This window comes from Microcaecilia unicolor, chromosome 3, assembly GCF_901765095.1.
Source record: "Microcaecilia unicolor chromosome 3, aMicUni1.1, whole genome shotgun sequence".
NCBI classification, from domain to species: Eukaryota; Metazoa; Chordata; class Amphibia; order Gymnophiona; family Siphonopidae; genus Microcaecilia; species Microcaecilia unicolor.
In genome coordinates, this window is record NC_044033.1 from 3,808,460 (window position 1) to 3,826,364 (window position 17,905).

Genomic DNA, 17,905 nt, shown 5'->3' on the forward strand with positions numbered 1-17,905 from the left:
CATATGGTAGCAAACAAAGCAGATTTCAGGAGGGCCAAGGTCGCTGATGTTGCTCAGATTTGATGGATTCACTTTGATGATTAGGAGATTCCGGGTTTTTTTCATAACAGAATTGGAAGCAGGATGCTAGCCAACTTGGGGAAAAATCCACTGCCTATTTCTGGGATAAGCAGCATAAAATGTTTTGAACTTTTGGTATTTGTGACCTGGATTGGCCACTGTTGGAAACAGGATGCTGGGCTTGATGGACCTTTGGTCTGTCCCACTGTGGCAATACTTACGTATGTATGTATGTATTTATGTATGAGATTTGCATTGCAAACCATACGAGAGACAACCTGACCTGAACATGTATAACTTGGAGGAAAGGAGAATCAGGGGCAACATGAAACAGTCGTTCAAATATTTGAAAGGTATTAATCCGCAAACAAACCTTTTCCGGATACGGGAAGGTGGTAGAACTAGAGAACATGAATTGAGGTTGAAGGGGGCAGACTCAGGAGTAATGTCAGTAAGTATTTTTTCACAGAAAGGGTGGTAGTTACGTGGAATGCCCTGGTGGAGATGAAAACGGTAATGGAATTCAAACAAGTTCTGAATTCCAGAACTTTGGGATAAACACAAAGGAATCTTGTTTAGAAGGAATGGATCCATGGAATCTTAGCAGAGATTGGGTGGCAACGCTGGTAATTGGGCAGCAAAACCAGTGCTGGGCAGACTTCTACAGTCTACGCCCTGATTGTAACTGAATAGACAGGGATGGGCTGGAGTGTAAATTTTAAGGGGCTTTGATATTAGCTTCAGAACTTTTAGTACAAGAAGAGTGCTGGGCAGACTTCTACACTCTGTGCACTGAGAATGGCAAGGACAAATCAAACTCGGGTATACATATGAAGTATCACATACCATGTAAAATGAGTTTATCTTGTTGGGCAGACTGGATGGACTGTTCGGGTCTTTATCTGCTGTCATTTACTATGTTAATGCAAGGCCAGTGCAGTTGTTGAACAAATATTTAGCTGTGCAGGATAACTGACTCAAAAGCATACTAACAGTCATTTTCAAAATGTAGTTTTACTAAAAGCAAAGTGGCTTGAAAGGCCCTCTAAGGTATAATGCTACCCCTTCCATCAATTTTATCCACCCCATCACTGCGATATAATTTGTAACCTGGAATGAGTGTCCCACTGGTTATCTTCTTTCCACCAGTTCTTACACATGCCTATTATATCCATCTATCTTTTCATTTAGTGCAATATATTCGCCCATCTTATTTTTCAGGCTTCTAGCATTTGCGTACAAACACTTTAAACAATATTTTTTTATTCTTATTAACAACTGGCTCGGTAGTTCACAGTGATAATTTAAAATCTTTCAAGTCTATCTTCTCTTTAGTTAAAGACACATGGTCTACTATTGCCTTTATTGCAACCTCACTATGAGGATTCCCCATCTTCCCCTGTTTTAGCGATATCCTTCAAAGATACCTTGCTTATGATGGTGAGAACCCAGGAATCTGTTGTCATCTGTTCCCAATGCTGAAGGAGGAAGTCTACTTGGCCTCCTGTAGATAGGATTTTAATTATTTTTTTTATTTATTGCATTTGTATCCCACATTTTCCCACCTTTTTGCAGGCTCAATGTGGCTTACAATACATCATGAATGGAGGAAATATATTAGAAAATAGGCATTTAGTGTTACAGAAGAATCTTGGGTAACATGATAATGAGAAAACATGATAGTAATATAACAAGCAGATATTATAAGACAGTTCTGACTGTATGTGGAGGAGTGATGTATATTCCTGAGATGGGAAGGCGGTAGAACTAGAGGACATGATATGAGAGTGAAGGGGGGCAGACTCAAGAAAAATGTCAGGAAGTATTTTTTCACGGAGAGAGTGGTGGATGCTTGGAATGCTCTCCCACGGGAGGTGGTGGAGAGGAAAACGGTAACGGAATTCAAACATACGTGGGATAAACATAAAGGAATCCTGCTCAGAAGGAAGGGATCCCCAGAAGCTTAGCCGGTGGTGGGAGGCAGGGCTGGTGGTTGGGAGGTGGGGATAGTGCTGGGCAGACTTATACGGTCTGTGTCAGAGCCGGTGGTGGGAGGCGGGGCTGGTGGTTGGGAGAAGAGAACAGTCAATAAAGTTGCTTTAGTTGTGCAGGTGTGGCCTGTTTCACTTGCTCCCTTTCTCACTACCAAGGCTTAGAAAAGGTGCAACACTGAACCACTTGAGGCTGTCTGGAAAAGAAATCACAGGTTATTCTCTAGTAGTAGAAATTTCTGTGGTATTGTGATGTGCTCATTCATCTAGAGACAGCTCTAGGGGAGATATGATTGACTTCTATAAAATCCTGAATGGAGTGGAATGGGTAAACATGAATCGATTGTTTACTCTTTCAAAAAGTACAAAGACTATGGGACACTTTGTGAAATTACAGAAGATCTTTGTTTTTGCATCCTTACAGCAGAACAGTAAAAAAAAAAATCAAGGGACTGAAGACCACTGTGCAGGAAAAGCCATGCATACTCAGAACTTTACAATAGTTCTGAGGTCCGGGAGCGCTATTCTGTCCAAGTACCATCAAATGTCGTCACCCACTTGTGCCCGATCAATCCTGCTTGTTGACTGCAAAAACTTGCATTCCAGAACTGTCACTAGCAAATTTAATGAAAGAAAACAGGTGCAGAATGTTCACATTTTCAGAGTTTCAACTTCTATACCTGCTTCAGTCTGTCATAGTCTAAACCTTCAGACTGTACTCCATTGGCACTGGGCTGCCCAGCTGGTGAAGATTTTGGTCTGTACAAAATAGAAAAAGTTAAAATCATTTTTATTCATATGTTCAAAAATGCAGAACTACACACTTTCCTTAATAAGAAAAAAAATCATTCTACTATAAATGACTAAATCTAAAACTGCAAACCAATATAGATAGCTGCACATAGAGTCACAAGCTGACAACAGACAGCATACCTGGGATAGGTGCAGAACCTTACTTTTTTAAATATGGGAATTAGGTGGAGCTGTGTAATAACGTCACTTTAAATTTTTCTTGTTAATACTTTCAAATAGTAAGCAATAAGCTCTGTCCTTGGGTTCCAGGGCTCTGTCCTCTCCTGGTTCTCCTCTTATCTCTCCCATCGTACCTTCAGAGTACACTCTCATGGTTCTTCCTCCACCCCTATCCCTCTCTCTGTTGGAGTCCCTCAGGGTTCTGTCCTTGGACCCCTTCTTTTCTCTATCTACACCTCTTCCCTGGGCTCCCTGATCTCGTCTCATGGCTTCCAATATCATCTCTATGCTGACGACACCCAGCTTTATCTCTCCACACCAGAAATCACTGCAGACACCCAGGCCAAAGTATCGGCCTGCTTATCAGACATTGCTGCCTGGATGTCCAACCGCCACCTGAAACTGAACATGGCCAAGACCGAACTTCTTGTCTTCCCACCCAAACCCACTTCTCCTCTACCTCCACTCTCTATTTCGGTTGATAACACCCTCATCGTCCCTGTCTCTTCTGCCCGCAACCTCGGTGTCATCTTCGACTCCTCCCTCTCCTTCTCTGCGCATATCCAGCAGATAGCCAAGACCTGTCGTTTCTTCCTCTATAACATTAGCAAAATCCGCCCTTTCCTCTCTGAGCACACCACCCGAACTCTCATCCACTCTCTCGTTACCTCTCGCCTTGACTACTGCAACCTACTCCTCACTGGTCTCCCACTTAGCCACCTATCCCCCCTTCAGTCCGTTCAGAACTCTGCTGCATGTCTTATCTTCCGCCTGAACCGATACACTCATATCACTCCTCTCCTCAAGTCACTTCATTGGCTTCCGATCAGTTACCGCATTCAATTCAAGCTTCTGCTACTAACCTACAAATGTACTCGATCTGCAGCCCCTCCTTACCTCTCAACCCTCATCGCCCCTTACCGTTCCTACCCGTAACCTCCGCTCTCAAGACCAATCCCTCCTTTCAGTACCCTTCTCCACCACCACCAACTCCAGGCTCCGCCCTTTCTGCCTCGCCTCACCCCACGCATGGAACAAACTCCCCGAGCCCATAAGCCAGGCCCCCTCCCTGCCCATCTTCAAATCTCTGCTTAAATCCCACCTCTTCAAGGTCGCCTTCGGCACCTAACCTCTACACCTCTACCCAAGAAATCTAGACTGCCCCAACCTGACATTTCGTTCTTTAGACTGTAAGCTCCTTTGAGCAGGGACCTTTTTGTTTATTTTGTACAGCGCTGCGTAACCCTAGTAGCGCTCTACAAATGTTAAGTAGTAGTAGTCGCTCCAGTAAAATGCTGTGGGGTAGCAATAATGAATACACCATTAAGAGTGCATGAACTCAAAAAATGCACCAGTCTCAAAATGTCCATTTTCGTTTAACTTTCTTTTAATTCACTCATGTTAAATTGCACTTTATTTGGTGTCTGGTAACATTTATCACCCACTATTTTCTTTCAGATCAGTTTAGAGGCAATAGGTACTGTCCCCTCTCAGCAGATAGAGAGAGATCCATTATCTTGCTGGTGCCACTCTGTATAGGAACCAGTGTAGTCTTCAGCTGTCAGCATTCTATGATCCCAAGTTATTTTGTGAATGTACTGCCAATGCATGCTCTGAAGTAGCAAAGCAACTATGTGTTCCTGTAAGTACAGCTTATTTTGCTGATACATGTAATCGCTGGACCAAATATGTGGAACCGTTTGCCTGGACATTTGAGACTCTGTGCAAGTAGGCAATGATTGAAGAAATATTTAAAAACCTATTGTTTTATAAAGCCTATCTTAAGGCATGATCCTGGACTTTTTAGGCAGTTATCTCAAGTAGAGAGGTGTGGTAGCCGTGTTAGTCTACTCTTAAAGGTTATCAATAGAAATCAAACAAAATAAAACATGGAAAAGAAAATAAGATGATACCTTTTTTTATTGGACATAACTTAATACGTTTCTTGATTAGCTTTCGAAGGTTGCCCTTCTTCGTCAGATCGGAAATAAGCAAATGTGGTAGCAGATATATACTATCTGCTACCACATTTGCTTATTTCCGATCTGACGAAGAAGGGCAACCTTCGAAAGCTAATCAGGTAGTTATCTCTAAAGATTATTCATTATATAGGAATTTTGATGGGGTGACTGTTAATATGTTATTGTCATGTATGAAATGATTTTATGCACGTTTTTGATGTAACCTGCCTTGGTCTAAGGCAAGATATAAATATAGAAAAAGTAATAAACCCACAGAACCCAATAATAACCAATCTCCAAAGCCTGAGGAACATAATGACTAAATTATTCTCTCTATCTTTGTCCCTCCAGATCAGTCCAGTTGCAAGAGTTATACCTGGGTGGGATCCTGACAAGCATATCCTCAAGTATGTTCGTCCCAAATCTGGTGTGTCTGGCCTGCACATCAAGGAGGTAATACTTAGTGAAGGAATGCAAGGAAGCCTAAATGGCTACTCTGTAGATATCTGTAGAAGGATTCAGGCAATATTCCACCTCAGCAGTGGCTTGTGCCCTTGCTGAATGAACCTGGAACCTTATAAAGACTACTAACCCCATGGAGATCTACGCAGAACCTTGCTTTCTTTATCCAACAAGCTATTGACCCCAACCATTTTAGCCACTGAAAAACAAAACAAAACAATAGAGCTTCTGAAAAGTATTTGCAATTTTTAGATAATGCAGGAGAACCCCACACCTGTCTAGAAGATGAAGTTCCCTGAAATTTTCACAATCCCCTCTCTTGAAGGCTGCCGATGACACCACATAATTCATGTGAAATAGGGAGACCACTTTAGGAAGGAACAAAAGGTACAGTCTGGATGAAAACCCTCATGCTAGACATTACAAGAAAGGGCCTTTAATTTAGAGTTTCTCCTTGTCAAACAAATTGACACCAGAGATGCTGACTTTGAAGAAAGATCCTTGAAGGGCACTACCCATACAGGTCTGAAAAGAGGCAACATCAAGACAATAAGAACCAGACAGCCCTTATAAAATGGGGGCAGGGACCACAAAATATGTTGGTATGCTGCCAGTAGCCTCTCCAAACCAACCCTGAACAGCAGGAGATTGCTGCCATGGAATTTAATATTAACTGCTTCTAAATCCTTCTGTATGAAGTCAAATATCAAGGACATGAAAGACCTGAAAGGATAAAGCACTCTTAGAATATTGCTGCTGGGGGACCAATCAGAGCTGATAGAGCAGGGGTTGTCTCAGCCGCAGAGGCGATTCTTGTACTTAGCAGTGTTGGCAGCAAAAAAAAAAAAAAAAACCCCATTCTGGTGTTTTGGACCATATAAGAGTTGGTTGGCAAAGGCACTAGAAATTGGCCAATATGAAAACTCAATGTACAGGCATTCACTCAACATAGAAAATAAATAATATGCAGCAGTATGGCAACGGTTTTTGGAGAGGGCACGGCCCCTTGACATTTAATGTTAACACAATGAGTACACATGGCCACCCGCAGGCGGGGGGGGGGGGGGGGGGGGGGGGGGGGGGGGAGGATGTATGCAGTTTTGTTAGATGAGTGCTTTGATATTGTTGGATATGGGGGTTTATATTGTTCCTTTTGGGGAGGGGTTGTGTAGAATTTATAAGTAGGGGGATTAAAGGAAAAATTGCAATGCGAGCATAAGACAATGAACCAGTATTTCTCCATGGATTGGAGCACTTAATCCTGTGTTATCCTGCATTCGTATCCACTGTAATGTTATGCACATGACAACTGTACAAGTATGTCTTGTATTGCTGTTAATAAAGATAAATTAAAAAAAAAAGAATATAATTCCTGAAACCACCTTTACACCCTAACATATTCCAGGGAAGCAGAACTTAAAAACATGAACTATATAGTGCTGAGTATCAAAATAATGTTGTTGAAATAGCAGATGCACATCCAGCTGTAGCTTAAAAGAAGCCAATGACACCAACGAAATCACGTTTCAAGCACTGGCTCTGCATCAGGGTGGTAACTAGCTTCAACTGCGTATACTCCAATATAAGGCAATGTTTTCTTCATATTGATGAAGGAGCAATCTCAAAATGGTTGCCAGGACCTCCCATGGCAGTCATTTTGACTGACTAGCAGCACTGGAAGGAAAGTGGAGTTTGTTCCTGCCCCCAGAGAGGCCACTAGACTAACAGGGTTTCTTAAGAGGGCCTACAGGTGGTTGGGCAGCCCATAGGGACCCGCCTTCTGCCCGGGGGAGGCGGCGTCAGTTCTGACCGAAACAGAACACTGTATTTTGGCTAGAACCAAAAGCACTGGTTTTGGTCAGCCTCTATCCAACATATGCCACTCCTGCAATGTGGGCTGTCAAGACAGCTCTAGTTTTCTGCCACCTGATCAGGAGACCTTCTTGGGCCACTTCTGCTTTGGTACTCTGCAGTGTGGCATCACTGGGAAAAAGTATATAATCTCCTCGGCGAACAGAATTTTTACAAATATCCTTCTTAAGATCCTTGTCCAAACCATTCATGGACCACCTTGCTTCAGTTTCAATCCAGCATCCCTGGGCCATCCCACTCAGGTCATTGCCACTCCTCTGCTGGAATGAACACCAAAGGTTCCCGGAGGCTGCATGCCTACCAAAAGACAGGCAGACGAAATTGTGGCCTTCATCCACCTAGTAATTGTAGCCTTGGAGAATTGCAGATCTGTGCAGGGCTAGGCTAGAAAGGGAGAGACTGACAGGGGGTGCGCATACCCAACACACACACCTTGATTGGATATGCCATTGTCTGTGCCCCTTTTAGCTTCAATAGCTGGAGATAGCTTCACATCTATACACTGTAGCCTACCCATCTACTAAGCCACTCTCCCTCCTCCAATAAATCCACTTCCTATTACCTACCACTCTTCTGAACTAACCTACTAACCCTAATGACCCTCAACAAGGAAGCTAAAGGAGCCATACTACAAGGACATCAGTGTATAGGGAGTGCTGTGGGGCATCTAGATTGGAGACTGGTCAGTGGGTTGCAGGCTATAGGGGCAGAGGATCTCTGGGTTTCCAGTTTTGATTATCACTTCAATAGTTAGAAATGCAAGTTACATTTAACTTCTACTTCTAACCACTGAAGATGAAAGGAGAGAAGTAAAAGTAACTTTACTTCCCTTCAGTGCACATTTCACTCTACTACTATACTGTAAACAAGAACGTACTGTAGTTGAAAATATTAAAGATTTTTACCATAGATTAATATACTATAATCCTTTGCAGATCCTTGGTACTTCAAAACAAACCTTGGATTGTGATCACACATGCAGCTCAAGTACAACAAAGATTCACCATGTGTTTATATCATCCAAACACTGGAATCAATACATATATTATCTGTACAGTCAACACCTGTGAAGAAGATATCTGTTAAATGGCAAAGCTTCACTGGTACTTTAAAGGGAAAACACTCTGGTAATTCTAAACTACTTGCATTATAGGACTTTACCTGGAAATAACAGGTGATTTACTGCCATTCATTGTATTTGTTCTTTCCCAAGGTTTTCTTGTTGGCTCTTCAGAAGAAAAGAAAAAAACAAAAAACAAGCAGCAGCATAATTTTATTGTTATGGCATAAGCAATATATTTATCTAAAAAATAGGGGTAGGGGACCTTGAGGTTGGAGTTCAGGTAAAAAAAAACATAGGGTAATCTGATGTAAGACTGAGCAGAGGAATTTGGCAGGCTGGATTGGCCAATCTGGTCTTTTTCATCTTCAACCTCTTAATTTGATCTATAGTTTAATATCCTAACTAGGACTGTACATCGATCAAAAATTTTAATTGCACGATTAATCGCATAAAGCAATCCCTCACATTTCCTCCTGTACATTGTAATATATAGATAGATTGGTCTGGTCAGATCACTTCCTACTAGATCTCAACACCCGAAAATTTAGCCACACCATCAAAATAAAATACTACACCAGAGGAAAGGTAGATGGTAAGGTACAAAATTCTGGGAGTATACAGATGACTACTACTCAAGATATGATACACTACAAGACTGGAATAAGATCATCTCTGAGAATATTCTAGATAGTATGGCCCCCATGAAAATAAAAGAAAATTCAAAGGCTAGTAAGAACAAATGGTTCAACGTGGAACTCCTACTGCTAAAGAAAACATGCAGACTCCTGGAGAGAATCTGGAAAAAAAGACAAAACCGTGACAGACTAAACTGGAGAAAATCAGCATCCAGATACAAAGCCAAACTAGTAAATGCAAAAAAAAAAAAAAAAATTTACTACTCCAAACTGATTGCAGACGACACCGCCAACACCAAATGTCTTTTCTCAATAGTTAATCTAACAAATGTGGATAAAATCACCACCACGACTCAGGAACCTACTTTAACATCAGAACTGGCCCTATATTTCCGACAGAAAAATCAACAAAATTAGAGCAAAATTCAGTAAAAATATTGACAATGAATACATAACTACTACACGACCCAATAACCAACTGATATAATGTGGAACAACTTCCACACCATCAAATGGGTCAGAACTAATTGGGAAATTCTCCAAATCCCACTCCCGTCTAAACGTATGCCCAACAAACCTCAAGAGCTGTGCCTCTTCAAAATTCAAATCCATACTATATAACTGGTTGACCGACTCTCTGTCCAGAGGTTCCTTCCCACGATCTATGGGGAACATTATCCTTACCCCCATATTGAAAAACAAACATGAACCCAGGGCCAATGTGAACAACTACCGTCCTATAGCATCCTCACCGTTCCTGATAAAGCTAATGGAAGGCATAGTCACCATACAACTAATGGAATATTTGGAGAGATTCAATATACTACACACTTCACAATCGGGCTTCTGAGCCAATTTCAGCACCAAGCCCACCCTATGTACACCAATACATGACATAAATACCCTTTGAGCAAAGGGAAAGAAAGCACTCAACAGGCAGTTCAACCTTTCCAGTGCCTTTGATGTGGTAAACCACTAACTTCTACTACTAACAATCCTAAACACTGGTATAACTGGTCATGTACTTAAATGGTTCTGTGGTTTCCTAACATACAGATCATATCTGGTCAGAATAAATTGATCATATTCAGAAAGCAAGACTGCAGATAGTAGAGTTCCCCAGGGCTCACCGCTCTCTCCCGTTCTATATAGCCTCCTGATGTCCTCCCTGGGCCAAGCCCTGGAAACAGTGGACTTCCAAGTATTTATATATGCGGATGACATACTAATTCTAACCAATGACAACATACACTCAATAAAACAACGCACAGAAGATTGTATCGATCTAATCACAGTCTGGATGACCAAAACCAATTAAAACTAAACTGTGAAAAAAAACAAAATTCCTCCTGGCAGGTCATAACACAGCTATCAGACAAAACAGCTCCTTCACAATAAACAACCTACCCTACAAACCTGAACCCTCCCTCGATATCCTGAACATCACAACAGACCAGAACCTATCCTGGGAAACACAGGTAAATAGGACAGTTAAAACCTGCATAGACTCAGACGAAGAAAATAATTTATGCAAGAACACTTCAGACTCGTAGTAAATCTCTGATTATGCCTAAACAGCCATAAAAATCTAATACACAAAGTTCAAACAACACAAAAACACAGCCATAAGACTTATATACAAACTAAAGAAATTCAACAGGCTCTCTCATCTATACGCTCAGCTCAACTGGCTGCCTATAGAGGCCAGGATTATCTTCAAACGCTGCTGTTTTGTCTACAAACTTTTTCCAGGGCTACGTGCCCCAATACATGTTCCCTTTACGCTCAGGCTATGGGACAAGAAACTCTCAAACCCTCCTTCTCATTCTACAAAGAATTTTGCCTCAAGAGACCTCTCTCAAACCTCTTTTCCTACCAAGCTGCCAAATTCTGGAACTCACTGCCGGCACCAATAAACAACATCAACTGCTACTCCCAATTCTGCAAAGCCCGTATTGCCGAACTCTCCTAAAGCTGCTTCCATGACTGTCAACCGAAATCAGTCCAAAGCCAACCTAGAATGTCCTCCCTGTATCTATGCAATAGTCAAAACCTTTTCATACGTAATCAAACCAACCTGGTTCCTATACTTGGTATTCTGCGATGCACTCACATCTAGCTGGTAGACATCAGCACCACGCAAAATGCCGGATGTCTAAACTGTATATAAACCTCACTATGTAATACTTATGCTGTTCTCACTATGTAACCTGCTCTTCACTATGTAATCTGCCATTATCTTAACCGCCTGTGAACCCATTACTCATATAATACTGATGTCCTCTTCACTATGTAATCTGTTCTGAATCTCTCGAGGTGTGAGCACCTGGTAAAGTATTTATTATTATTAGTTACATTTGTATCCCACATTTCCCCACCTTTTTGCAGGCTCAATGTTACATATAACCGTTAACGGCGTTACCTGATTCCGGTCTGAACAATTGCATGATATGAATGAATACAAAGTGATATTGTGGTAGAATGAGGTACATGTATGGTAGGTACAATTGGGGGGGAACAGAGAGGGAAAGGGGGACGAAGAGTCAGGTAAATTCTCAAAACTGACTAAAAATAAAATCATTTATCTTACTTTTGCTGTCTGGTGATTTTATCTTTGTAATCACCTCATTCCCTCTCTCTGGTTCTGCTACCCTGTCCTACCAGCACAGTTCTGTGCTCTGAACTCTCTTTCTAGGGCCTCTTGTCTATTCACTATTTCTTTGTTTTCTTCTCCTTTACTTCCTGCCCTAAATCCATTCAACTTTCTTCCATTTTCTTCTTCCTTCTCAAATCTATCTAGTTTCCATCTCTTCTCTCCCTTCCCCATACCCTCTTCCTCTCCAAGGGTCACATTTCTTCCCTTTCCTCCCGTCCATTCCACAGTCACCACCTCCCTTGATTTTTTCCATCCCCTATTTCCAGCATCTATCCCTCTCAAACAACCCCCCCCCCCCCCCCCCCCGCCAATCTGCATATCTCTCCCCCTCCCCTGAAGCACTCTATTCCACAAACCCTCATACCTGTCTCCGGACTTCTCTCTCCTCTATCTGCACATCCCTCCCCAGTTCCTGCACTCCAGCACACATACACCCCCCCCCCCCCAGTGCTCTCTCTCACTCCATCCCTTCCCCCCAAACAACACAGACACCCAGTGCTGTCCCCGTCCCTCCTCAAACCCAGCGCTCCCTTCCCCCAAAGCACAGACACCCAGCTCTCTCCTTCTCCCAAAGCACACAGAAACCCAGCATTCCCCCCCCCCCCCAGCATGCAGACAGCCACATTTTACTCTCCCCTGCCCCTACTGTAGGCACACAACCACTTTTTGCTGTTCCCCCCTCCCCCGGTGCATAGATATTCACCTCTTCCTCCCTACATAGCACACTTGCATCTTGATCCCTCGACAACCCCCCCCCCCCCCCCCCCCCCGATCAGAAGCAGAAAGGAACAGCAGCTCATGTCAGGTCACAGCACCCTCCTCTGCGGCTTTGGCGTGAAATGTAAAGTTTGAAGCACGTGGTTCAAATTTTACCTCTAGCGCCAAAGCCACCGAGCAGTGTTGTGACCTGAAGTGAGTCACTCTTTCCTTCTGCTTCCGATCAGCGCCGAGAAAGGGAGGGGGGGACTATGCACGTGCTTGCACTGATGTGCAGTTTTAGAGAGGAGGTGAGGAAAACTGGAACTTCCAGGGGTGTGTTGAGCCCCCCCCCCCCCCCCCCATGTGATGTGCATCTCTCTCTCTCTCCCTCCTTTTTCCCTGACACCAGGCCTTCTGACCTGCAGCGGTGAACCATGCTGCTTCTCTCTCCGCTCCAAGCCTCTATCTATAGTGCCCCGCCCGGAAACAGTAAGCTCTGTCAGAGGAGGTGGGACACTACAGAAAGAGGCTTGGAACAGATGAGAGAAGCAGCAGAAAACTTAGGGTGGGGAAAAAAACAGAGGAATGCTGGATGAAAGCAAGACTGTCATTAACGGGTGTTACAATTTTTAACACGTTATTGTTAAATGTACAGCCCTACTTCTACACTTTTTGGCCCAGCAGCTCTGCCTTCACTTTTTCTCTTCCAGTTCAGTTGTAACCAGTATTAGGATTCTGGCATCATAAGCCTCCATTCACATTTACCCTACTTTTAATAGATTCACCTAGACTAGTAATTGCAACAGGCGTCCTGAAGCCAGGAGCCATTCATTAAAGACTCCTGCCAGAACCCTTTCCCATGGACTAATCTGGCCACCATATTTTGCCCTTCATAGTGATTATGGTTCTCCCCCCCTCCAAGGGCTTCAAATACGGCCTCCCCAGTATCCACAGCCCCAACTGACATGGCATATAGGGCCTAACACAGGGACTGAACCAGGGACTGTCTACAAAGAGAGCCTTTTTCAAAAGAAGGAGAGCTCTGGAATGAGGGGGCATATGACCAAGTTAAGAGGGAATAGGCTTAGGATTAATCTAAGGAAGTACTAATTCACAGAAAGGGTGGTGGAGTCGAGGACTGTTTCAGAATTTAAAAAGGCATGGGATAAGCACGTGGGATCGCTTAGGAAAAGGAAGAGTTAGGGGAGTTAGGGAAGCAGTGCAAAGAAAAGCTACAAAAATGGTATGGGATTTGCATTGCAAACCGTACGAGGAGAGACTTGCAGACCTGAACATGTATACCTTGGAGGAAAGGCGAAACAGGGGTGACGTGATACAGAAGTTCAAATATTTGAAAGGTATTAATCCACAAATGAACCTTTTTCGGAGACGGGAAGGCGGTAGAACTAGGGACATGAACTGAGGTTGAAGGGGGGCAGACTCAGGACTTTGGCCACACATTCAAAGAAGTCAATGAGCTTTGTTCGGCAGGATTTTCCTTTGGTAAAGCCATGTTGTCTCGGATCCTGTAACCCGTTGGCTTCTAGAAAGTTAACTATCCTTCCTTTCAGCAGCGACTCCATTATTTTTCCTACCACTGAAGCGGCCAACAGCATTACTGAGTATCTAAAGCTGCCTGCGCCATGCATGGAGTTTTCACTTTGCCATGTTTATCCCCTGCGGAAACAGGAAATTACATCAAAGGTGGGATGTGCATAGACGGTCGGTGGCCCAACTGTTTGGGGAGGCGAAAGGGGTCGGGGTTAGGGGTGGGGCTAGGGGTGGAGCTTAAATCCATAATTGTCTGATAACACAGAAAAAATAAATAAAAAAGTCACAATTAATACCTTTTATTAAATTTAGATATTAGATATGTATCATATGTCAAAGAATAAAGTGGTCGCTGAAAGCATATTCTAAGCACAATCGCTCAACTGCAAAACACTATGCACAACTTTGTGCAAAAAGACACTCAGAACCTTACTGTACCATAAATATTACACTGGGCAGAACCTAATACACCAATATACCACCCATACGGAAAATGCAGACCGTCAACAATATGAAACAAGGGATCATAGCATCACAATTCTCATGTAGAGCCACAAAACACCCTAATTCATGTTTAATGTGGGATAAAATGCCATAAATAAGTAAATAAATATAAACTTTTAATGTTGAGCACCTGATTCTCAAAGCGGACATATTCCAAACACTATAATGAAAATAAAATGATCTTTTCTACTTTTGTTGTCTGGTGACTTTTTCTGATCATGCTGGCCCAATATCTGATTCTGTTGCTATCTGTCCTCAGTGCAGGTCAGGAAGTCATCCTCGTTAAATATCTCCCTGGCAACACAGGACACCTCCAGCCAACCTCCCCCCCCTGCTCTCCCAGCAGTAAGGTAAACAAATTAAACCATAAACCAATTTCTACAACTGCTTACAAAAGGCTAAAGGGCTTTCACTGCAGCTCCTGCTGTGAGGATGGAGGTAAATCAACAATTTAAATCCCTCAGAGCACAGCAGGGGAGCCTCTTATACCGGGCGCCTATTGGGATGTGGCAGAGTGAAAGAAAGTTCAAGGCTGTGCGCCTGAGATACTCACTAAATGCTGTGGGCCATTGCTAGAGAAGGGAGGTGCTTATTTAAAAGGTAGACCGGGTTGGGGGGGGGGGGGGGGCACTGCTGGATCACAGGGCTTTGGAAGGGGTGGTGCTGCCAAATCACCGGGAGGGAGCAGTATGAAATTTTTGGGGGTGCCGTGGCAACTGTGGTTCCTCCTGTTCAGACACCTATGGTTTATTTCTTTCAGTGCCTCTGTATCGTCATCCTTGAAAACCATTTCCGGACCAGGTAAATGTCTTAACATCATCTCCGGTAAAGATCAAAGCAAAGAATTCATTCCATCTCTCCACAAGGGCCTTGTCCTCCGAGTGCCCCTTTTACTCCTTTATGATCTAACTGTCCCACAGATTCCCTCGCAGGCTTTCTACTTCTGATGAAAAAGGTATTATTGTGAGTTTTTGTCTTCGTGGCAAGTTCTTCATATTCTTTTTTGGCCATCTTTACCAATGCTTTGCATCTAGCTCGACACTGCTTATGTTGCTTCTTAGTTTCTTCATTCAGATCCTTTTTCCATTCTTTGAGGGACGCTGTTTTGACTCCAATAGCCTCTTTCACGTCACCTTTTAACCACGCTGGCTGTTGATTGCTCTTCTTTCCACCTTTGTTAATATGCTGAACGCATCTGGTTTGTGCTTCCACGATGGTAAGTTTTAAACAACTTCCATGCCTGATTTAAAATCCTAAACTTTAAAGCTGATCCTTTTAGCTTCTTTTTAACCATTTTCCTTATTTTGTTGTAGTTATCCTTTCAAAAATTAAATGCTGCTACAGTAGATTTCTTTAGTTACTTCACTCCAGATATCAGCTCAAATTTGACCATGTTATGATCAATGTTTCCCAGCAAATCCAAAACCATTACCTCTTGTATTATGCCCTGCATTCCACTAAGGATTAGATCCAAAATAGGTCCCCCTCTTGTCAGTTCTTGGACCAGTTGCTCCAAGAAGCACTCATTTATTACATCTACGAATTTTACCTCCTCAGCAGTAATGTAACATTTATCCAGTCAATATTGGGGTAAAAAGGATTAATACTTTTTACCTGGATTTTCAAAAGGCGTTTGACAAGTTACCTGATGAAAGGCTACAGAGAAAATTGGAGGGTCATGGGATAGGAGGAAATGTCCTATTGTGGATTAAAAACTGGTTGAAGGATAGGAAACAGAGAGTGGGGTTAAATGGGCAGTATTTACAATGGAGAAGGGTAGTTAGTGAGGTTCCTCAGGGGTCTGTGCTAGGACCACTGCTTTTTAATATATTTATAAATGATTTAGAGATGGGAGTAACTAGCGAGGTAATTAAATTTGCTGATGACACAAAGTTATTCAAAGTCGTTAACTCACGACAGGATTGTGAAAAATTATAGAAGGACCTTACGAGACTGGGCGGCTAAATGGCAGATGACGTTTAATGTGAGCAAGTGCAAGGTGATGCATGTGGGAAAAAAGAACCCGAATTATAGCTACGTCCTGCAAGGTTCCACGTTAGGAGTTACGGACCAAGAAAGGGATCTGGGTGTCGTCGTCGATAATACACTGAAACCTTCTGCTCAGTGTGCTGCTGCGGCTAGGAAAGCAAATAGAATGTTGGGTATTATTAGGAAAGGTATGGAAAATAGGTGTGAGGATGTTATAATGCCGTTGTATCGCTCCATGGTGCGACCGCACCTTGAGTATTGTGTTCAATTCTGGTCGCCGCATCTCAAAAAAAGATATAGTAGAATTGGAAAAGGTGCAGCGAAGGGCGACTAAAATGATAGTGCGGATGGGATGGCTTCCCTATGAAGAAAGACTAAGGAGGCTAGGGCTTTTCAGCTTGGAGAAGAGACGGCTGAGGGGAGACATGATAGAGGTATATAAAATAATGAGTGGAGTGGAACAGGTGGATGTGAAGCGTCTGTTCACGCTTTCCAAAAATACTAGGACTAGGACATGTGATGAAACTATAGTGTAGTAAATTTAAAACAAATCGGAGAAACTTTTTCTTCACCCAACGCATAAGGGAAAATTAGGTTCTTACCTTGGTAATTTTCTTTCCTTTAGTCATAGCAGATGAATCCATTATGAGTGGGTTGTGTCCATCAACCAGCAGGGGGAGATAGAGAGCACTGAAAAACCATAGTGCCTCATGGCCAGCTAGCTCCATCTGCCTCTTCAGTATTTGAAGCCTCCAAAGCAATGTTACACTGCAAAGCATAACATGAACTTTCCTCACAGCGGATGAACGCCCCAAAACTGGAGCTATAATTCAAAGGAGGGAATGAACTCATCCTCCTGGAGGGAATGAACTCATCCTTCTGTAACTGAACAGAAATCCTGAAGACTGTTTTCCAACTTCTCCCAATGAGGGAACATATCTACAGGAAAAACTGAACATAGATCAACATCAATGAATCACTGAGGGAGGGCTCATGGATTCATCTGCTATGACTAAAGGAAAGAAAATTACCAAGGTAAGAACCTAGTTTTCCCTTCCTTGTCATCAAGCAGATGAATCCATTACGAGTGGGATGTATCAAAGCAATCCCTAGATAGGGTGGGAACAAGCCACAACACGCGCCAGCACTTGTACTCCAAAATGTGCGTCTCTCCTGGCAGCCACATCCAGCCTGTAATGTCGGCCAAACGAGAGCTTAGAAGTCCTCCAGTTTCAGCCCAAGAAGAAGAAATCGCTCTTGTGGAATGTGCCTTCAAGGCTTCAGGCGGAGGCCGGCCAGATAGCAGATATGGTGAAAAGATAGCTTCTTTGAGCCAATGGGCTATAGTGGCCTTAGGTGCTGGAGACCCTCTGCACGGACCTGACAAAAGAACAAAAAGATGGTCAGAGGTCCTGAAGGCATTTGACATGCGCAGATATTGCAACACAGCCCTTCGCACATCCAGGAGGTGCAACTGCCCATAGGCTTCT

General features: G+C 43.0%; 1 protein-coding gene across 1 annotated transcript in view; it reads right to left on the reverse strand.

The window, feature by feature from the left end:
- The window catches only part of ENAH (ENAH actin regulator), a 273,492-nt gene that overhangs the window by 29,612 nt on the left and 225,975 nt on the right, over nt 1–17,905 (reverse strand). The window contains exons 10-11 of the mRNA XM_030195712.1: nt 8,480–8,546; nt 2,732–2,810 (exon numbers count right to left, since the gene is read on the reverse strand). Of these exons, the coding sequence (XP_030051572.1) occupies nt 2,732–2,810; nt 8,480–8,546 (146 nt within the window). The remainder of the gene's footprint in view (nt 1–2,731; nt 2,811–8,479; nt 8,547–17,905) is intronic.